General features: G+C 32.6%; 3 protein-coding genes and 1 pseudogene across 6 annotated transcripts; 1 reads left to right on the forward strand and 3 right to left on the reverse strand.

The window, feature by feature from the left end:
- Positions 1 to 1015: 1015 nt before the first annotated feature.
- Positions 1016 to 2472, reverse strand: LOC107013018 (protein STRICTOSIDINE SYNTHASE-LIKE 12-like). Its single transcript, XM_015213001.2, has 3 exons — positions 2156 to 2472; positions 1791 to 2060; positions 1016 to 1687 (listed from the first exon to the last, which is right to left on the reverse strand). Exons 1-3 carry the CDS (start codon positions 2404 to 2406, stop codon positions 1198 to 1200), a joined length of 1011 nt encoding a protein of 336 aa, XP_015068487.1. The 5' UTR covers positions 2407 to 2472; the 3' UTR covers positions 1016 to 1197.
- A 2319-nt stretch (positions 2473 to 4791) lies between these two features.
- Positions 4792 to 12476, forward strand: LOC107015128 (annotated as a pseudogene).
- On the reverse strand, positions 7812 to 9486 carry LOC114076469. Its single transcript, XM_027915557.1, has 3 exons — positions 8930 to 9486; positions 8511 to 8851; positions 7812 to 8400 (listed from the first exon to the last, which is right to left on the reverse strand). Exons 1-3 carry the CDS (start codon positions 9343 to 9345, stop codon positions 8162 to 8164), a joined length of 996 nt encoding a protein of 331 aa, XP_027771358.1. The 5' UTR covers positions 9346 to 9486; the 3' UTR covers positions 7812 to 8161.
- On the reverse strand, positions 12359 to 23203 carry LOC107015127 (inorganic pyrophosphatase TTM1). Of its 4 annotated transcripts, XM_015215306.2 has the most exons (13): positions 22947 to 23192; positions 22689 to 22758; positions 20455 to 20812; positions 18913 to 19027; positions 18061 to 18256; positions 17851 to 17964; positions 17583 to 17756; positions 16717 to 16911; positions 15886 to 16008; positions 15697 to 15809; positions 15423 to 15546; positions 13404 to 13676; positions 12573 to 12785 (listed from the first exon to the last, which is right to left on the reverse strand). In XM_015215306.2, the coding sequence occupies exons 3-13, from the start codon at positions 20792 to 20794 to the stop codon at positions 12573 to 12575; spliced, it is 1980 nt and encodes a 659-aa protein (XP_015070792.1). In that variant the 5' UTR covers positions 20795 to 20812; positions 22689 to 22758; positions 22947 to 23192. The 4 variants fall into 4 exon arrangements, 3 of the variants coding, with proteins under 3 accessions (XP_015070791.1, XP_015070792.1, XP_015070793.1); XM_015215305.2 differs by lacking the exon at positions 22689 to 22758 and having other exon boundaries at positions 12359 to 12785; positions 22947 to 23190; XM_015215307.2 differs by lacking the exon at positions 22689 to 22758 and having other exon boundaries at positions 20455 to 20802.
- Between the last annotated feature and the right edge of the window lie 747 nt (positions 23204 to 23950).

Genomic DNA, 23950 nt, shown 5'->3' on the forward strand with positions numbered 1-23950 from the left:
TCACAGGATTTTCAATCGTTTTCACTAATCTTCAAAAGCAAAAGCGAAACACGATTACACCAAACGTAAGAAAGAGTTATCAATCTTACCGTTAAGCAATAGTCCTCTATTGCTCAACAAGCCTAAGTAGAAAAACAATCTACCCACTAAGCTATCCCACCTGGACAACTTAGACTTCTAACACAACACACCAATTCCTTTATAGATTTAGGAGTGGTTTACAATTTAAGAACAAGAGAATAAATTCCTAAACAACTAGACGAAAAGCTCCAGATGTTGCTGTTGTCCTTGGAATAATTCTGCCTTTGCTTTGTGTAGCCTTTGCAAGAGTTCTTGAAAAGTTTTTATCAAGTTGCAAAAACTCACCAAAAAGTGTTTAGGAAAGTGTCTTTGTATAGACAAGTCCCTTTCCTAAACTTCTTTGCCATTGGTTGGAAAGGTCACACTTTCTGACGCCATCGGGAAGTGTGCACCTACTTTCTGTACTATCTCCAGCTGGCAGTCGACTGGCTCATCATCATGAGAGCCTGGTACCTCTACTAGGTCCCTGGGTTTGTTTCATCTGCAATACTTCAGACAAGAACCCTGCAATACTCAAGTAAGAACCTGCAATACTTAAGTAATAAACCCGGTACCTTTACAAGGTCCCTAAGTTTGTCAAATCATCAAAACTACAAATAACAATATTTTAGGTAAAAGTATGGAGCACTTTCAATTGTTTTTAAGTGTAGGAAACTTCATATATACATATAGAGAGGGATGGGGAGGAAGATTCTTTAAAGTGCTCTTTTCACGCGTGATTATTCATAGAGAATTAACAAGTAACTAACATATCTTTTCAAGAATAGAAAAAAAAAAGAAGGCAATTTGATGCACAAAACTTCCCGCTTTAGTAGAGTTTCGAAAAGGCCCAATCCAGAAGTGTGATGTATTCCGAGCCAACCGTACCGTAATGCAAGCATAAGTGGGTGATTTGATTACACCTTTTCGCAAAGAATAGGTGTATCTCTTAAAATAAAGGAGTAACACCTGGCCGGATTAGTTCTTATTAGCTTCTAATTAAATACTCCATTACCAACAATAACAAAATCAGCAGCATTTTTATTTCGTGTAGGAAATGCTTGTTCTTGTAAATATACATAAAGCTGCCTGAATCATAAAAGCTTATTCTAGTGGAAACAGAAGACATACATCAAATTAAACGTCATCAACACCAATGAAGTTCTGGTCTAAAGACCCAATATAAAGTTTGTCATTATATTCTTGAACTTCAGTTATCCCATTAAAACTCATATATTGAGCTGTGAAATCACGCGTTTCCACTAATTCTCCCGACTGATTTATCCTTTGTCCTGTCGAAATTATGGTGGGAATGATCAACACCTTTGTTTTCACGGTGACAACAGCAACCCAAAAATCTCCGGACACAGTCCGCTTAATGTTATCTGGATTTCCATCAATGTTAGCGAAAACATCAGATGAATTTGCTTTTGCGCCTTTCAGCCAAAATCTCCGAATTCTTTTACCAATAGCTTCCGAGACTAATAAAAATGATTTGTCTTTGCTGAGTGCTATCCCTGCTGGCCCTGAAAGTTTATTTAGTAATAACGTGACTTGTTTCGTTGCTATATCATACTTGAACAATCTCCCTGTTGTATCTCCGCTTAAAGCAATTAGTATTCTGTTGCTGCTCAGTTTTTCAAAAGATGAAATAAAATTAGTTAAATGCAATATTGATAAATAAATAGACTTTGAGCCTAATTTTCAATTAAAGTTTTAGAGTGACGAACCCAGTTCGGAATATGGCTCCTGAATCTATAAAATAAATGACTCCCTCTTCCTGGTCGATGTCTAGTGAGTCGAGAAAGGAAAAAGGCGTGCCCTCGAAGCTTGTAACAAGTGGTGTAGCGAGCCCTCCGCTTGGTTTAACCACCAACAGTCCATAATATGCATCAGTTATATAGAGGTCACCAGTTTTTTTGTAAAATCCAACGCCATACGGTCTTCCACATATTGGTTGTGATATTGCGTCATTTGTGCCATCACATCTTTCCTTGGTCCTAAACATACATAATAAAATACGAAATTTAAAATTTGTCAGTCGCTAATTCCTATTTTGTTAAAAAGATCAAGGTTAGAATTGGAATTTAATAACCTATTTGGTGATGTAATAGCAAATTCAGTGAAGCCAGCATTTGGACCTTGATATTTCATTACTCTGCCATCTCCAACACCGGTGTAAGGTCCGACACCTTTTGTGTCGAAAGCAGAAGAGTCAGGGCCAAAGGCTTGTAATGGAAGTTGGAGTCGTGAAAATGCACAATGAACAAGGTAAGGTGAGGCATTGAAGAATATAAGAATCTGGAGAATTAGGAACATAGCTTTTGTAATTAAGATTATTGCCATGTTTGTTTGTGTTGTATCAATAACATAATCAACTGTTGATATTTATACTACCAATTGCTCCACAGGGTGCAAGGGGTTTATTAAAATTAATTTAATTTAATTTTATAAAATTAATTAAATCTGATTCTTGAAAAATGCAATGGAGTATAATTCTAAATTTACTTCTATGAAACTCTATAAATTAAATGAAAGCCGTAAGATCTATATAGCTACAACGATAACGTGCCAAATTTAAGTTAGCAATTGTATATTTCCCTGAGGAACCATTTCAAAATCCTAGTTACAGTAACTTTCCAGGCATAAGTGTGGTTCCATCGGAACTGGAAGAAATACGTGTTAATTTTTTATTTTATTTACGTTTAGTCTTTTTAAATTAAAATGTATTTTTCTTTTGATGCAATTTTTGAAATTTAATCTTTCACATGACTTGTTTAAGATTATAAATTTAAAATATATTTTGATATATTTTATTTTCATGTCAGATTTTAAGATTCAAAAACTTTCTTTTTTCTTTTTTAAAACTATGTATTAATTCAAAATCAAATAGACAAATTAAAATGGAAGGCGTAATTACTTTTACAATGGTTACAAAGTAATGCGGTTAATTTGGTGACTTATTTTTTCTAGCCAGTTGCTAAAGAATTAAAATCCGTAAAGATTTATTGGCAAAACAAAGGGAACAATGGGTTTCATTTCCCTTTGTTTTTTTCGAGTAGGCCCAAAATATGGGGTGATTTCATTGAAAAAACTACATAATATGACAAATTTTAATATACATTTAAGTAATATAGCTATAATTTAATTTTTTATTTTATATAATTATAACTATACAATAAATAATATATTTAATCGTATATTAATAATCATTTTTTTATATTTAATATATATAAATAATAAATAGAAAAATTATTATTAAACTCGTAATTAATTATGTATTCATTCTTTCTCTTTTATCAATATCCTTATATTACAGATTTTTTTGTATTTCCCCCCAATTCCTTACAATTCAAGATCCTTTTGTATGATTGTAGGAATGATTTTTGTGGTTCAATTCATTATATTTATATTTATACTTATATTTGTGGTTTAATCAAATATCAAATATTTATATTTAATAATACTTATATTCATAGATAATTGTATTGTAATATTAATAAAATGGTGATTTGTGAATACAAATATATTTGGATACATAAGTAATTTATCCAATTTGATTAGGCAATACAAGTATAGTTGGATACATCAATACTATATTTTTATAAATAAAGACCTAAGTTAACGTCAAGCCTCAAGTATTATACAAAACTTCACAAAAAATAGATCGGCGTTTATTGATTTTTTTAATTTTTTATATAGTCGAATACTTACACACTTTGATACATACACATTCTATTGTTTTTCCATTTTCATATTTAACAACGGTGTATTCATATTATAGTATATTGGTGTATTTATTTTTTTGGTTTACAATAGTATATCCATTTTTCAAATTGTTGTATTCATATGCTAAATTGTACTACTTTACCTTGTTTGATGTATTAATACATTAAATTTTTATAAATACTTGTATCCTTGATATATTAATACTTTAAGTTTTATAAATAAAAACACCAATTTGAATTCAAAGTATTCATATGATAATTGTACAAGTAATACATTTTTCTTATTTATTTATTGTAATTACAACTGTATTAGTGTATAAATAAATAAAAAATAAAAAATATATACAAAAATACAACGAGAAAATACATGAATAAACTTTTATATTCAAAATTTTATGAATACCTTTATGATTAGTATTTAGTGAATATATTGTATTTAGGAATATAAATACAACCTTTTGTATTATGTGAATCAATCATATTTGCATACAATATGTAATTATTAGTTGGTAAAATAATAATGGAAATTTCCGTTATTTAGGAACATAATAAATGGTTGATACTTGAAAGTTATGGTAACATATCACACCTTATTTAGTGGGTTATATAAATAATAATAATAATAACAATACAATAAAATAAAATTTAATACAAACATGCAACTAGAAATTGACATAAAATATAGTCATTTATAGTAAATAACATATTTATAGCTATTGAACTTCAATAATCCTAGTAATTTTTGTAAGTTGTTCTTTAATTTTTTAACCGTGAAATTTACAAATAATTTTTATTGCTCATAAAACATAAGTTGTACGCGTAAATTAATTTTATTAGTATTGCAAAAATTTGGGACATTTCATTACACTGAACCCGATCAATTTTTGCAATATCCTTCAATCTTAATATAGTTGAAACTTGTACACATTACACTATCCTTACCTTTTTGAAATGTCATGAACATTGATATGTGAAAGAAAAACTAATTTACATCGACGTTACAATTAAAATTTATGTCCCATAAGCCGCATACATCATTTCATAATAAAATCTGTTCAACTAAGCCAAATATTCAAAAACACTCCTTATGGGCCCCATAAAAGCCCGACTAGAAGTTCTTTTTACTTGGCCTTAAACCCTAGCGGTTTATCATCTCCGCAATTCGTTAAAACCTAGGCCGACGTTCAAGAGAGAGATGGGTGGTAGTGATAACGAAGTAGAGAAAACGGCACAAAAAGATACGGAGAGAAAGAAGCTATTGGGTATCGCCCCTATTGCTAAACCACTCGCTGGAAAAAAAAACTTAGCAAACGAACCTTCAAACTCGATAGACGAGGTATCCATAATCATTATTTTACTCTTTTTGTGATGTTGTATAATCGCCATTCTTCTGTTTTCAGCTACGGAACATAAATGCTTGAAGAGAGGAGTTGAAGAAGTAGTGAAAAGTACTCGACGCGGTCAGTCCACTTTTTCTCTCTGTGAATTCATCGTCAAAATTAAATTCAAATACCGAAAGAAATGAATTTGAATCTAACTCAACCTCAAAAAGTTAATCACGGAAGTGTTACGTCTTTCATAAAATCAAAATCGAGTTGTGGTGAGCATGTGATGAAAACTGGAAATTGAGTATTTTTTTTATGATTGTCCTCAGTCTGTAGTAGGATAGTCCTGTAGTGTTTAGATCTAGCCTCATGCTTTAGAATAGACTTTTGAATAGATGGACAAGTACTTCTAGTCCTAGGCCAAACCTGAGTTCCGTGCTATAATGCCCCTGGAATGTTAGGGGTTTGGTTTGGATAAGTTTTTAAATTAAAAAAATTAAATTAAATTAAGTAATTTTTATATTTCTAAAATCAAATAAAAATCATCGATTTGGTTCGATTTATTGCTACTTGATAATAGTAAAATTAAATAGACATGTGATAACTATTTTAAATGAACTTAGGAATCAACAAATTTCTCTCTACTATAACAAGATGATGGAAAAACCTCCACTTCACATGTCTAATATCCACGAAAACAATATAGTAAAACATTAAATAGATGTTCTAGTCCTTCGAAAATCAGGGCAAAGCCAATGAAGAGTGAGAAGATAAATGTCTTAGCAAAGAAAATTTAGAGGGCGTTTGGATAGGCGTCTGGTAAATCTACCTTTAAGTCAGTTCTTGACATTTGAAAGTGTTTGACAAATATAAAAAATAACTTAACATAGATTTAAAATGACTTAAAATATATTACGAAGTGTTGGCAAGTTATAGGGTGTTTGTGTTGACTTAAAAGTTGGTCAAACCTATTTTAAGTCGTTTTTTTTTACTTCGAGAAGTGTTAAGACTATAAAAACAATTTCAAATAAGTTAGAAAGTATTAGGCAAAACTTAAAAATAAATTTATAATGACGAAACAAATTAAAAATATAAAAATAACACTCCACACACATTTAAGATGATAAATATCAAGTTATAAACATACTTTTTAAAAATAAACTACTTATAGCATATTATTATCGAATTATATCAAGAAAAAATATATTAAAAAAATTATAATTAATTATTTAAATAATAATTAATTTATTTAAATAATTACATTAATTTTTTCAGTTACCTTTTTTAAACCAAACTCTTTAATTTTTTATGATACAGTTACCTTTTAAATTACATTTTAAAGTTTTAACAATTTAAATTAAAACAAATTATTATTAGTTAAATTAAACATTACGTAATTACCTTTTTAAAGACAATTACAAAATAATAGGGATTTGATTACACCCTAATAACTACCCACCACCATCTAAACCAATACAAAATAATATTCCCTCATTTCACTCAACCCATACACGCCTATTAGCCTAAAAATATCACCAGATTTTCACCGGAACCGCCAAACGCATAAAAAAATTCATCTTCCCCAAATCTATTGTTCTTTCCCAAATCTTCTACATACACGCCTAAAAACATCACCATATTCACCCACATCGCCGCACGCCTAAACATTCATCTTCATCAAATCTACTGTTTTTTACCAAAATCTTTCACATTTTCACTCACATATCAGTTCATCCCCAAAATTAAACCTTCATACTTAGCATTTGTACAATGTCGAAGAGAGATAGTGAAACCCACGTAAAAGTAGGAGATTGAACGATGAGTTAAGATCTGGGGACTTTCATGCTCCCTCTTTCAACATTTTGTCACAAACTCAAACTCAAACATCAACTGCAAAAGAGAAGTCTAGGTCAGAAAAATTGAAAAAAAAAAAACAAAAAACAAAGAGGCAAAGAAAATCGGGAAGAAGAGAAAAGAAAAGAAAAACAAACCTCCTGTGAATCTGAGAAAGAGGCAAAGGAAAGAGGGAAGAAGAGAAAAGGAAAAGAAATTCAATACTCATCAGATTCTGAGTCTGATTTTGTTGATGAGTTCATAAATTCAAAATCAAAAAAAGCAAGAGGTACTGAAATTGGTAGGTCACAGATACAAGCAAGAAATAAACCCAAAAAAATTGTAAAGGTTAGTAAAAGATTTTTTTGGAATTTAAATTAAAATAATTTGTTTAATTTTGATTTTAATTGTCAATAGTATAGTACATGATTTCTGTTGTGTATGAAATAATTAATATATTTTTTTTATTATAGGAGTGTATGAATTAGTGTATTAAGTTTGTATGATATGTGTATGAAATGTTATATTGTTTTATTACACTATCAATATATGAATAATGTATCAATGTTGTATATTTTTGACTATTACTATACATATTAAAACTAAATAGTTTATGCTTTGATTTTTGTGTATTAGTTTTGAATGAATTGTGTATGAATTGATGTATTAAGTTTGTATGCTATGTGTATGAAATGCTATATTGTTTTATTACATTATCAATGTATGAATAATTTATCACTGTTGTATGTTGTATATTTTTTACTATTACCATACATATTAAAACTAAATAGTTTATACTTTGATTTTTGTGTATTAATTTTGAATGAACTGATGTACATTTTTTGTATGAGTTGAATTGAATGTACATTCAATATAGAAGTTTTTTTATGATTGTATATGACGTTATATAGTATGATAAACTTATTAATTTAATTTTAACAATTTTTAGGAGAAGAAAACACAAACACATTTGTCTTCATGCATTAACATGAATGTGTTTGCGAATCTGTTGACCTTTCTAGGTCAAGAGAAGTTTCAACAATTCTTACAAGAAACATTGTTTGGATTTTTTTATAATTTGCATAACATGAAAATCCAATGTCAATTGTTAAGACACATATTTCTTCTTGAAAATGAAAATTTAGGGATGACATGTTTGTTATAAATTTACCAATTAGAAATATAATTTATAACTTATTTTATTATATGTTATAATCAGAAAATTAAATAGAATAAAAATTTACCTCCCGGATCCATTGTGCTGGCAGTTAACATTGTACCACCATATGAACATTTTAATCCCGCCCCATCGACAACTACAATTGACCTACAATATTTCCAACCTCTAATACAAGCTTCTAATGCAACAAATGCGTATAAAAATTTGTCACCTTCTTTCCTTTTAATTTTCAAAACGAATCCTGAATATGTTTGCTCCAAAATGTAAAAATAACCTGAAAGATAACAGTCCAATTCATACCAAAAATATACATAAAGAATACACAAAAACAGATTAGTCCAATTCAGTAGGTAATCTTTAAATTCATTCTTATTTCGAAATTACCAGGTAATCTTGCATATGACTCTGCTGGATCTCCGCGCACCAACTTTATTGCTTTTTCTTTAGCTCTCCATGCATGTATGTACGTCAACGAAACGCAATGCAATTTCAACATATCTTCAGCTATATCTTTTGGAGTATATACCGTAGATGGATCAATATACTTTTCCATTATCAAGACAGCTACAACGTCAGTTATCCCTTGACGTCTGGCATAAACTCTTTCTCTAACGGAACAAGTGTGCTGAGCAATATACTTCCTAACTTTAAATAAATTTGATTTATTCAAACTAGATGCCCTCATCATCCAAGAACAAGTTTTAGAAATACAATTCAGGTGATAACTGTTTCAAAATTAAGAAAATATACATTACAATTATATACAGTGAAACAAATCACATGAAAAAGTTTTGTACACTTACTTAGATGCATTACAACGCGCAACACGAAAACTGAATTTTTCAACAAGTCCAACATGCCTCATAACCTCCTTAAGTATTTCTCTATTATTATAAATCTGATTATCAGGTACAAATAGGTTGCAATGGTCACATATTACATCATTATCTATTTCACTATTATCATTGACAACTCCGTCTAAATTCATTCCGATCAAACGGATAGAATTGTTGGAGTACAAATCAATGTTAGTTTGTGATAATCTAACATCAGAATTTATTCTATCAATAATAACAACCCAATGACCTTCGTTATACATCTCACGATCTTTCAAAGTGATGCATAATGGATATTTTGTAAAGAAATTCAAATTCATCCTCATCTGACCTAGAAAAACCTTTACCCCAACATCATTATGAATTTTAATAGGTGGACACATATGGCTAACAATATATTTTTCTCAATAGAATTTATATATTTTTTTATATTAAATTGAGTTATTATAGCATTAACTAAACCAATATAAAGAGTAGAAGTATCATATAGGATGCCCTCCATCTCAAAGTCGACGTATTTTCCTGTTTAACAACATTAAAATTACATTTAGTGCACCACACTATAATATTATAATGTGGCGCACTAAATGTAATTTTATAGTGTGGTGCACTAAATGTAATTTTAATGTTGTTAAACAGGAAAATACGTTGACTTTGAGATGGAGGACATCCTATATGATACTTCTACTCTTTATATTGGTTTAGTTAATGCTATAATAACTCAATTTAATATAAAAAAATATATAAATTCTATTGAGAAAAATATATTGTTAGCCATATGTGTCCACCTATTAAAATTCATAATGATGTTGGGGTAAAGGTTTTTCTAGGTCAGATGAGGATGAATTTGAATTTCTTTACAAAATATCCATTATGCATCACTTTGAAAGATCGTGAGATGTATAACGAAGGTCATTGGGTTGTTATTATTGATAGAATAAATTCTGATGTTAGATTATCACAAACTAACATTGATTTGTACTCCAACAATTCTATCCGTTTGATCGGAATGAATTTAGACGGAGTTGTCAATGATAATAGTGAAATAGATAATGATGTAATATGTGACCATTGCAACCTATTTGTACCTGATAATCAGATTTATAATAATAGAGAAATACTTAAGGAGGTTATGAGGCATGTTGGACTTGTTGAAAAATTCAGTTTTCGTGTTGCGCGTTGTAATGCATCTAAGTAAGTGTACAAAACTTTTTCATGTGATTTGTTTCACTGTATATAATTGTAATGTATATTTTCTTAATTTTGAAACAGTTATCACCTGAATTGTATTTCTAAAACTTGTTCTTGGATGATGAGGGCATCTAGTTTGAATAAATCAAATTTATTTAAAGTTAGGAAGTATATTGCTCAGCACACTTGTTCCGTTAGAGAAAGAGTTTATGCCAGACGTCAAGGGATAACTGACGTTGTAGCTGTCTTGATAATGGAAAAGTATATTGATCCATCTACGGTATATACTCCAAAAGATATAGCTGAAGATATGTTGAAATTGCATTGCGTTTCGTTGACGTACATACATGCATGGAGAGCTAAAGAAAAAGCAATAAAGTTGGTGCGCGGAGATCCAGCAGAGTCATATGCAAGATTACCTGGTAATTTCGAAATAAGAATGAATTTAAAGATTACCTACTGAATTGGACTAATCTGTTTTTGTGTATTCTTTATGTATATTTTTGGTATGAATTGGACTGTTATCTTTCAGGTTATTTTTACATTTTGGAGCAAACATATTCAGGATTCGTTTTGAAAATTAAAAGGAAAGAAGGTGACAAATTTTTATACGCATTTGTTGCATTAGAAGCTTGTATTAGAGGTTGGAAATATTGTAGGCCAATTGTAGTTGTCGATGGGGCGGGATTAAAATGTTCATATGGTGGTACAATGTTAACTGCCAGCACAATGGATCCGGGAGGTAAATTTTTATTCTATTTAATTTTCTGATTATAACATATAATAAAATAAGTTATAAATTATATTTCTAATTGGTAAATTTATAACAAACATGTCATCCCTAAATTTTCATTTTCAAGAAGAAATATGTGTCTTAACAATTGACATTGGATTTTCATGTTATGCAAATTATAAAAAAATCCAAACAATGTTTCTTGTAAGAATTGTTGAAACTTCTCTTGACCTAGAAAGGTCAACAGATTCGCAAACACATTCATGTTAATGCATGAAGACAAATGTGTTTGTGTTTTCTTCTCCTAAAAATTGTTAAAATTAAATTAATAAGTTTATCATACTATATAATGTCATATACAATCATAAAAAAACTTCTATAATTCGATAATAATATGCTATAAGTAGTTTATTTTTTAAAAGTATGTTTATAACTTGATATTTATCATCTTAAATGTGTGTGGTTTATATTCTTTTTATTCGGTTTGGTTTGGTTTTTCACCAAACTGTGGACACCCATTCTGAAATGATATTGAAATACCTTACATAAAGAGCTGGATATATAATTACGACTTACTCAGTAAGAATAGCTCGTGTAGATTTTAGGCTTTTTAGTTACTCTTAAGTCTTAATTGAAGCCATTAAATCAATCTACCTAATTGTCGGTAAAGAGTCAGTACCTTGTTAGCTGCTCTGTAGCATAGCCCACAAGCAATTCCACACCTAGCTAATTTTGCTCAAAGGTAAATTTTCTACCCTGAAATATTTGTGACATGAACTTGTCTGCCATTTTTGTGAATTAACAAGCTTATGAAACATTCATACGTCTACTGGGAATTGCAGATTGTTTGTATCATAGCTGGAAACATTTCTCCTATCGATGTCATTACTCACGTTCCACTCCTATGTGAGAAAGCTGATATACCATACAATTTATGTTCCTTCATAAGAAGTAAGCTGACGTTTTTATCTCACACACACACTATTATTACATTCTTGATATGTTATCCTGCAAGTTACTTCCGTGATCATGATAAATCTGTTCATTCAGGATCTTGCAAGTGCTGGAGCCACTAAGAGGCCAACTTGCTGCGTTTTGGTATCGACAAAGCCTACTAAGGGGGAACTTGGGCAGGAAGATCAAGAGAAACTGAAGGAAGAGTACGATCAAGTTGTATCGGAAATTCAAGAAACAACCTCCTCCTTGGTTTGATAAACTGAATGATGATCTATTAATGGTTTCACTTAATTGCCCTCTACTTAGTTTAGGAACATGTTTATGTATCTGCCATTTACCTACGTTACCATCCAATCATCTAACTGACAGCTGATAAGTAACAAGACATAAAGAATGAAAGATCACTCAATTTTTACCCTAACTTGATCAGAAATTCATGAGACATCCACGAAACAACAAAAATAAATGAGGATATCAAAACAAAAGACCGAACAAAGAAATATTCGTTCCATCTGTTAGAGACAATTACTTCATCTTATTCATGTATGTATTGGTTCATCAAACATACAAAGGCTAGAAACATACATCTACACTGTTAAAATTTTCTATTAATATATGTACATCTTCTACGTAGTTAACTGTTTCAGTAGCCATAGTTGATTCAGTTATTTTTGAGACAAGGTCCTGAACGAACGTAGTTAACTGTTTCAGTAGCCATAGCCGATTCAGTTATTTTTGAGATAAGGTCCTGAACAAGAAGATACCTACACCGCCAACAGCAAGGGTAAGAAGCAGAGGAACACCAATCCATTCAACAACTTCAGCCATCCCCTCGGTCCTATCCGTTCTCCCTAGGCGAGATCCATTGAGCTCACGGAGGATATTGCTCAGATTGTCCATCTGATGCATGATCTGACGCTGTGATCTCGCAATGAGAAGTACCTGCTCCCAATTATGTTTGCATCAGAAGCATAATTGTCTAATCAATTTCTCAATATTCTTCAGACAAATGTGTTGAATCTGGACTATGGTTGTTTTCAGAGAAACTTTTAGATCGTGGAAACAGAAGTTATTAACACCCAATGCAGTCTCAAGTACAACAATAGCATACCCAATGTAATCCCACAAGTGGGGGTCTAGGGAGGGGTAGTGTGTATGCAACCTTACCCCTACCTTTTGAAGACAGAGTGGATGTTTCTCATAGACCCTCGACTCAAGTAATGATAAGGAAAATCATCACAGTAAATATTAACGATGCAATTGAAAGTTCTGGTGCCTAGATTGGTAAATCAATTGAAGTTTTCTATTAAACTGGTGAACAGTGTAAAAATGATGGATCAAAGAAAACACTCGTGCACTCTCTAGTGTTCTTTGTGAGATAAAAGAATTATTTTCAAATGGATAAATTATGCAATAACCAAATTCACTCTAGAAATTGGTCATATTGAGTGAGAAGGCAAAAATTGGACAGCTATTGGGAGAGTATATCAAACTACCCGCATGCCTCCTTTTGTCTCTACTTAATGCAAAAAAGATGAGCACGGGATGATCGTATCATACCTCTTCCATTAGTGAAGACTCTCTTGCCAGTTGGGAAGATGATGATGAATGAGGTAAAAGAGAACCAGCCAACGAGCCATTGCCTAACCCACCCACAAAAAGAGAAGTGGGTCCAGACCCATTGCAAGACTCAGCGTGCACTGCCAAATTTTGTTGGCTAGCAGAAACTTTATTGGCAGATATTTTTAAGTTTAGCTCTTCAATCCGAGATGTGAACTCATCCATTCGCTCACTCAGTGTTGAAATTTGCTCTGTAAGTTGAGAAACTACTCCCTGAAAAAAGGCAATTCTTGAGTGATAGAGGGAAAGAAGGAACAGAAAAGGTTAATGTAAGATTTGAGCATATTATAAACAATTCAGCATAAGTGGGACGTACTGGTAGTAAATTGATTTCTCTTCTGATATATAAGAAATATGGAATTAAGCAGGAAAACCCGCACATATATTCTGCTGGACATTAGGAATATATGAAACAACATTCACGTTTTTTGTTCTTGCTTAAATTGGTAACATACAACATATAAAAAGAAGAATATTTGGCCCAAAAAAATGTAACTCATTGTACTTTAGAGTATCCCCGTGCACATTAACAGTATTTTCCACTGTCTTAGCAGGTAAAGTTTCCAGTACCAAGTTCTCCATATCAATGAAACAAAGTAATTTTTTATGTTTTTTGCGAACATGAATGGATTATTTTTTTAAAAAATAATGATTAACATAATTTAATTGATGAAACAATAAGGCTACAATTCAGTTTGCTCCCTTGATTATTATTCTCTCTTGATTATCTATGTGATTTGAGGGATGAAGCAGCATGTATTTCTCGACTAGGATGATGCGGATTCAATTTCCATGAAAAAAATGATTCCAACAGTTAGGACATTTCATTGATATATATTCCCTATTCCTAGGTGCTGTTTTACAGAATACTGGAAAGAGTGGGACAAGGCATTCAAATATTCCTGCCGATGTATTTTGACACCCCACAGCTTCAGCAGATCGCTTAGCCCTGTTCATTTTCGGCGCAAGAGCGCTCGATTAGTGAGCTGTTACACACTCGTTCAAGGGTGTATAAACACTTAAAAGATTTATAGGACTAAAATTAAAGTCTCTTCTCAATATTTTATTAATTAAACAAGCAAATATGCTTTCTGTACATCTATACGAACATCTGTAAATCATAAAAAAAGACTCTTGCTGTTTTGCATGATTAAAAAGGGATCCATCAGCTTTTAGCAGGAATTTCCAGTCACCGATCCCCAGGGTTGCCAGCTTATCATCATTTTACTTCCTTCTCAAAGTTACAAAGTCAACTTACTTTGCTGGTTCTGCAAATGACGAGATCCTAGTGTGTGTTTTCTTAACTCCTACATGAAGGACTCATTTCATTCTGCTGAACAAACTTTCAGCAGGATTCTATTTCCAAACATCCAAGCAAATGTAAATCTTTCCACAGGTTAGTTGGTTTGAGTTACGGCTTACACCATTCTGATGTAAGGGAATATTTAAATTACCAAAAGACTTGATAGCATGTAGCTGTTGTCAAGGGCGTGGTCATGAGTTCATGATGGTAGTGGAGAGAAATGAGCAGGAAAGGATGATATCATTCTTGAGTATCAATAAGAATCGATTAATGGTGTTCAGAATTGGTATATCACTTGTATACAGCCAAGTTGACCTTGTTACCATCCTTATCAAAAAAGTTGGCCTTGTTACTATAAATGAAACCTTTTACTTGATTTAAAAAAATGGTGTTCAGAAAATGATCTAAGACGGTGGATGGAACTCTTTCCCTTTACCTGGAGTAAATTGTTATATTAAAGCTAAAGTTGCGCAACTATGTCAAACAGATGCCCCCAAGTAGGGTAAACATTTTCTGAGAGCAATTTCAAAGAACACCAAACAGAGAAAAAAAAATTGGAAGTGAGTTCACGCACCAAATATAACGTTAATATGTAGCCAAAATTATGGAGACATAAGATTATTTTAAAAAATGAACCTATTGCTCCGAATAATTACCTGATTAGCCACTGGCGCTGGAGAATCAGGGGTTCTCCCATCATATCTTCTAGTATCAACCGCAAGTTTTGTCAGCTTGGACAGGTGTTTTTCTCGTTGTGTTGAGTATGAATGTGGGATACCACTGCCAATAGTTACAGGCGAACAGATGATGCTTTTCCGTTGCATGACTTTTGCAGAAATACGTAAGTGATGATTGTAAAAAGTAAAAAACATCCAAACAATACCTATAGAATACTTTGAGAAGCAGATAACAATTTAGCCTATGACCTACCGATTAAGAAACTTTGTTCTCCTATCTGCAGAGGCTCGGGATAAAGCTTCTCTAGGGCTTGAGACCAAATCATCATCTATGCTCAGCTTTGTCTTCAGATCATCTGGCAATGCCTGCATGGACTATAATATTGAGAACCAGGAACAAATAACAACGGAAAATTTGGTATTTAACTAAAATTTAACGCACCATAACATCATTTAAAAGCTTCTCTAGCTGAATTTGTTCGATGTAAGTGCGAGGAACATATGAACCATCCAAACCCAGCGAGTCGGCAACATATTTTACATGTAAGCGATCTCTTCCTTGCACCTTCATAAGGGAAAAAACGTAAATAATGATTGTAATTAACTCCCCAGGCTATACAATGCCAGAGTTGAGAAAGAGGAAACTCATTCTCACAGACTGTCTTCAGCAAAAGGAAGATTTAAAAATGAACTCACACATTCATCAGAATATTTCTTCATTGATATTTGTTGAACTTCTTTAACTGAGGTTTTAGGGAACTCCTCCTTTCCCCTTATAAAGGGTCCCTTTACTTCATTTTTCATCATGCTTCATGTCACGTTAATAATTTTTTAAGTCAAACAAGAGTTTAAGGTAAACACTTCAATGATAATGATGAGCAAGCATTGTATCCAAACTGGATATTTCTCCAAAATACAATCCTTACATTTGTCTCAACCCAAAAAATCGACGTTGCTTCCAGTAGATTAATAAAATAGCAACTTAGCCGATTGTGCCATGCACAAGCCTCAGAAAACATTTAATTATCCACAGCCTTAGCCACATTCTAAGTCTAAGACTTGGCTAGGTACAGCCTTAAAGAGGTTTGTTAGGAGGTTACCGCACATATCTTTACCTGAACTCCAGATGAAATAAAATTAACCCAAATTCTCAAAAACAAGAGACAGATAAAAAGACAAGAAATTCTGCTTCGCAAATCACATGATTCAAGCATTTAAAGTAAATTATAGTAAGATGAGATGAGAGCGACTTAGTAATTAGTGATTGTCATACCTGAACATACCGGCGATTAAGTTGCTCCAACCAATCTGTTTTAACACAAACTTTGTCATCAGAGAAGATGTGGCTGCTCCTTTTCAAAATGGTTGCAATTGAATATCCTAATGCCATCAACCCACCAAGAAGCCGTACACTGACCTCAAAGGTGATTCTTGGTGATATTATGAAGGGACTATCTGTAACCCATTCCTGAAAGAAATACATGAAAGAAACATCAGAAGATGCACGATTATTAGTGTCAAGATTACTATTTCTTGACATTTCTCACAATATAGCTTTTAGAAATTCAATAGATACCAAAATTGTACCCAAACTAGGAAAGAGAGACAAGGTGCAGGAATGCTCTTCCAGGGGAAGACCAGAATGCAAATAGATCAAAATATAGAGAAATGTGATTATGATCAGTCATTTAGAAAGTTCTCAAAAATGAAGTTAGTCACATGATAGAATGTTCTATGGTTTAGTGTCCAGATATCTATGACAGAACAGCAGAGTTCTATTTAAAAAAAGAGTTAATCTGTATTATATTGATTGCTACATATCTTCTGTTGTATCATATGGGACACCTTAAGGCCATATTTCTTAAAGTTGTTCCAGCAAGCTCTATACGCAGAAGATCCTAGAATTTTAGAAGTTGGTTCATTCAGACTACGACAGTGACTGGCATACATGCTGGCAGCATTCTTGGTACTCATTAACGGTATAGATGCATCACAATCAAACAGAAGATATGACGGATATCAGTAGCTAAACCAATATCAAGCAAATTTACCATCTGAAAATGATAAAACTAGGTTAAAATTAGCCTGATTATTACTGACTGATATGCTCAACATGTAGAAAAGGAACTTATTGGTCACCTCAAACATAAGAGTGTATTTTCCATCCTTGTTCCTCATCCTCAAATATGATTGGCAGGCTTCGGGATCTTCGCTAGGAGGTAGGAGATAAATATCATAAGTTTCCTCTGTAATTTCCTTGTATTCGTCTGGAAACACAGCCTTGATCTGGTCTACATCCACAGCTTTTGCTGACTATAAAACATATTTAGACTCATCAGTCCCAAAACTTGTGCTTGCATAAGCACAATACATGGAATGTAGACAGAAAGGTCAAAAATGTTAAGACCTTTAGAACATATGTGGGGTTCTGAAATCCAGCGAATGGGTTAAACTTATTAATAATTTTGATTTGAGCCGTCTTCAGATCGGGCTCAATAAAGGCTTTGTACATAGGATACACCTGTTAGAAGAATGCCACAAAGATCATTGTACTTGGCCGTCGAGAATGTGCAAAAAAATTTGAATTAGATATATTTGAAAATAACAGAGACGAAACCGTTTCTGAGATTTGTTGGATTATCTCCTCGGGCTCTTGTCCAGCACGGTGGATGTCCCTAAGAACCCGTTTCACTAAGTCAAAGTGCACTCCACCAGTGACAGATACACGGAGATCTAGCAATGGCCTCAACTTTTCACTCAAAGCATATATCCCTTCAATTATAACAATTCGAGAGCTTGGAGCTTCAAGGGTCCTGTGAAATCGATGATCAGAAGTGTTATGGGATCGGATAGAAGTAGACGTGCATTTTACATTGGCAAGTAAGGGAACAAAATATTTTATACAAACCAGTTCTTGATAATAAATTTCAGATTTTCTTCTGTCTACTAGGTAAAGCCTATACACCAACTCTGTATGAATCAGGTCGTGAATGTGCTAAGCACCAAATGGGCCGGGGCGCCGGTGATGTGGAATGTTGGGTTACCACAACTGTCTTCTCCAGTCTCCACTAAAATAAATTACACAAATGCTTCGCAGAACTTCGCATAAGAAGATATTGCGTATCGGTTAGATTAAGAATGATATGCAACATCATTCTTGGGCTTCAATCAAATGTTACACACATACCATTGAAAGAAAACTGAGGTCTTAGTGTCTTTTGAATATCAAAAGTAGTTAATGAGCAGTACAAGAAAATTTTAAGAATATGGCGAAACCCACCACAGAGAAACCCCCCAACTCACCCCACCCCCTTGCACAACAAATATTTTTTCTTCCGTAAACTCCAAGGAACATGAAAGAAAAAAGAAGAAACAATCCTTAGCACCATGGAACAAAAAAGGCAGAGTGTTCTCAGGAAAAGTAAAAAATGAGACAACAGAAATAAAAAAAAGAAGAATGAGAACTGACCTATAACCCACACGAGAGCTAGATTTAAAATCATATATAGGAACTTGAACAGGCTTCCCCGCTTTCAGCCCATGTATATTCTCGAGCAGAGTCTCATAGTCCGTCAATCGCGGATCTGTTTCAAAAATACCAGGACATGGAAGTTACTGTAAATCTTCATCTTAATTGCATTAGTCACAGAATAGCATAAAGTGAACACAATTAGAAACTAAAGCAGGAAAAATCCGACTATGCTGACATGTCCAAAACAATAAAATATGGCCCAACCATTTCCACAAGATCACATACTGAGATTAACATCTCAAAATATAAGAATATTCAATCAAAATCAGAAGTGCATTGTTTTCTTTTTGATACTTTGTGGCTTTCTACAGTAACACCCTACGCACAGGGCCTCCAGTGAGCCTGATATAGAGACAGCTATACATCAAGATTTTTTCAAAAGTTGTTTAAAATCGAGGATTTCAAAAGTTGATTGCTTAACCTTTCATCAGCTGAAACAGTTACACCAAGAAACTCATCTGTTTATTTTACTTCAAAAGCATCGAAGTTGCATACACTGACACAATTTCACTTATGGGACACATTCTAAAATTTTGCAAAATATATCTGAGAATTGGTTCCCAAATTCAGTATTCATAGAGTTCAGAGAGATTTAGACTCTTGAACAGTCATCACCTAAACGAGTATTATCTGAAAAAACAAAACTAAGGAGAGGCCACAGCTGTACAAATCTATCAGAATTCCTGAAAGAAAGGAGCAATGGGATCTGCACCCAATATTTATTCATTAATTCAAGAAAGGATCAATGAGATACTATTGCATTTTTGTTTTTTTTGTCATTTACTAGAAGTGGTCATGCTTTAACTGTGGAAGTAGTAGTCATTGTTAGTATTTCACTCTTATCATTCATTATCACATTAACCAACTACAGGTAACCGACACAAAATACTATACCATTAGTTTATCGCTGATTAGCAACATGGCCTATAAACAACCTGCATATTCTTATGATTTGACTTTTAAAAGATTAATAAATAAAAGTTCGATCTAGAGTCAGGAGATATCCCACAAGACTGCAGACCAAAAATAAATAAATAACTAAATACTGCAGGGAATCGTATGAAGTGTTGGTCCAATGATGTCTCATATGCATATACAGACGTATTTAGATTAAGGATGAAGTTTGAGAAGTGTTTAAACTACTAGTTCTGAATTTGTTTATTTTTGATAACCCGAGAGATCTCCACAGGGTCAGTAGTGTATTGGAACGCGGTACATAAAAGGTCCATCACTGTATCTTCTTCACTTAAATACCGCATGTGGCAGAATTTGAACCCGTGATATGCGTATAACCCACACATCACGTGTTGCATTCTCACCACTGGACAAAGCCTTGGAGCAACTACAAGAATAATAAAAGATATCTCATGTAATTAAAAAATTGCTACATAAGGTCACTACAAGAATAACTCATCGACATCAACAAAATTATGTATGTAACAAACAATTAGAATCAAGAAAGACTGAAAGCAAGACTACCGTCGAAATTTCCATCAACGATACGACTGGGCTCATTGTAGTTGTCCATGTTTATGATAGCAATACTAGGCATAACATTCAGGATCTTCTCTGTGAACACGGACTTCCCGGCCCCTGAAGGACCAGCGACACCCACCAGAACAATTCCTTCATTCTTCTGAACCAACAACTGGCATGCACGGAGTACTATAAAGAAACCCTTCTCAAATGATAGCTGATCTTGAATTGGGGCTATCTCATAACGAGCAGAAGTACTTCTTTTTACCAGTTGAACTTGATCTCTTAATAGACCAGACCTTCTTCGCGGTGAATCGGCATTGGAAAGAGTATCCTGGGCCATTAAAATACCTGGAAAATTCTGCAAATTAAGATGCAAATAAGGAATTTAAAACTGCAATCCAAGTATTACCAGTAATCTATGGTCCCCAGAACATTTTTTAGGGGAACTACACATTCATTCGCAAAGAAAAATTTCCAATTTTTGTTCTTGTTTGGATAGATCTAAACAAAAAAAAAAAAATAATCTGCAGATATCAGATAAAAGTACCATTCCTTGAAAATATACTGAACATGAGCAAATGAGGTCTCAAAGCAGCTTTTGATGAAATCAAAGCAAAAAAGGAAACAAATATTTGTGTGCACGCGCATGTAGGAAGAGTATTGCATTTTACAAGATAGAGCAACAACGCACTTCACATCTCACTATTCAAGGAGATACTCCAGAAGCACATACAAACTAACTGGGATACTCCAAAAGTGTATTCGACAACACTAACTGGGTTACTCCAGAAGCGCATACAGGACAACACTAACTAGGTTACTCCAGAAGCACATACGACAACACCAATTGGCTACTTACTCTGTCCAACACTTCTGCCCAAAAATGGTCACCACATTTTTCTTCCCAATAGTAAGATAAAATGATCCTTGAGTTAGTATTTTAAAACTAAACTTTGTCATTTTAAATCCACTATGTCACAAAGTATAGCAGGTCTGGAACTAGTTAAGGAAAGTTGTAGTAGCTTAACGGTGTAATAATAGTTTTACATGATGAATCTTTGAAAATGGATACAAGTCAATCTCACTAATTTGGGGATTGACATGGAACTAATGGATTCATTAATATTCTAATGCTTTTTTTATGAAAAGAATCCCAATCTAGAATACTTTTTATAGCTCATAAATATCTACAATTAATTTCAAATGATTTATATATTTAAAAAAAAGCACTCAAAATTGGTCAAATTAAAGTAAGAAGTGAAATTGAGAAACAAATTGAATCAAGATATAAAAGTCCCCATATCCCAAGGAACTCTGAATGAGAGAAACAACAATTTTCCCCTAATAGATTTTAAGAAATATTTTAAGCAAGCTACCAAGAACACAATTGAAGAATTCTTGAAGAGTTTAAGAGAATTACCAAGAATACAATTGAAGAATTCTTGAAGAGTTTAAGCGAACTAACAAGAACACAATTGAAGAATTCTTGAAGAGTTTAAGCAAACTAACAAGAACACAATTGAAGAATTCTTGAAGAGTTTAAGCGAATTAACAAGAACACAATTGAAGAATTCTTGAAGAGTTCGAGCGAGCTACCAAGAACACAATTGAAGAATTCTTGAAGAGTTCGAGCGAGCTACCAAGAACACAATTGAAGAATTCTTGAAGAGTTTATGCGAGCTACCAAGAACACAATCGAAGAATTCTTGAAGAGTTTAAGCGAGTTATCAAGAACTCAATTAAAGAATTCTTGAAGAGTTTAAGCGAACTAACAAGAACACAATTGAAGAATTCTTGAAGAGTTTAAGCGAATTACCAAGAACACAATTGAAGAATTCTTGAAGAGTTTAAGCGAACTAACAAGAACACAATTGAAAAATTCTTGAAGAGTTCGAGCGAGCTACCAAGAACACAATTGAAGAATTCTTGAAGAGTTTAAGCGAGCTACCAAGAACACAATTGAAGAATTCTTGAAGAGTTTAAGCGAGTTATCAAGAACTCAATTAAAGAATTCTTGAAGAGTTTAAGCGAGCTACCAAGAACACAATTGAAGAATTCTTGAAGAGTTTAAGCGAGTTATCAAGAACTCAATTAAAGAATTCTTGAAGAGTTTAAGCGAGCTACAAAGAACACAATAGAAGAATTCTTGAACAGTTTAAGCGAGCTACCAAGAACACAATTGAAGAATTCTTGAAAAGGAAAGTGGAACTAAACTAAAAATTTGATCCACTAACCACTATAAAAGTTTTAGTCAACCGCCGGCAAATCTCAACATTCAATAGGGCACGATCAAATTCCTCATTCCTGATGTAAATAGATAAAGTGAACTACTAATATTAAAGATCAACAAGAAAGTACACAAGTTTGCTGAATCACAAATTCAATCAAACCCCAAATAATTTCCAAATATTTACATGCAAAACCAAAAATTGCTACGAAAATCGTGAAATAAAAAACCTTGAGAGTTCAACATACTCGCCAAATCATCATACCTGTAATCAAGTGAAGAGGCAAGTATTAGAGCAAAACAAAATTGCAAGAAACTTGATTTTTGATCTCGTTGTCTAAGTGAACCGAACGGGAAGAAGAAGACAAAGAGAATATATATTTATAGCAAAGAGGAGAATACAAATTGGGTGGAATTTAATTGAGAGAAGTTACTGAGTTTGTTAGATATTTTGTTTTCGCCAGTCGCTGTAGAACAAGAGGAAAGAAACATGTGGACTCAAGAAGAAAAAGGAGGGAAATAAAAGGAAAGAACCCTGTAGCATTGTGTAGAATCCTATTAGGGCTTGTTTGGTTTGTTTGCTACGTACTATATATGAATTCACGTGAGTAATACATAAAAAGATATTTTAAATTAAGTTCTAACAGACAAATAAATATTTTAATTTTGTGAAATTACACTAAAATAATATACTTATCTATACAATCAAAATTTAATGAAAACATAGTATACACAAATCTTACTAAAATCTCGTAAAAATAGAAAAAAAATTGATTATGAAAATTCCGACACAAATGCAAATATTTGGGTCACATTATTTAATAATTATGATAAGGGTAACCAAATAAAATACCTTATTGAATAATTATGGATAAGGGGAACTAAAGAAAAATACATTATTTAATAAACATGGATGGAGGTCAAAACTGCTAGAAGTATTTCTAAAGAATTATAAACAAAAAACTAAAAAGGTAGCTAGCTTTTCTTAAAGCACATTTGATAAAAGTGCATTTAGAAGTACTTACTTCAAAAATATTTGTCCAAACACTAGTTTTTTTTGTAAAAAAAAAAAGAAGATATTTTTAAAATTTATTGGTCAAACACCAATTGATTTTTGTAGAAAAAAAATAAAAATTACTTCTAAAAACAAATGAATTTTAGAACTTTGTTTGAACAAGTTATAAAAACAAAAAATAATTCCACTTGAAACAAGTGATTCATACATTAGTATGCATTCCTTTATTGTTCTCACATTATTATTCAATGTAT

This window comes from Solanum pennellii, chromosome 3, assembly GCF_001406875.1.
Source record: "Solanum pennellii chromosome 3, SPENNV200".
Taxonomy (NCBI): Eukaryota; Viridiplantae; Streptophyta; class Magnoliopsida; order Solanales; family Solanaceae; genus Solanum; species Solanum pennellii.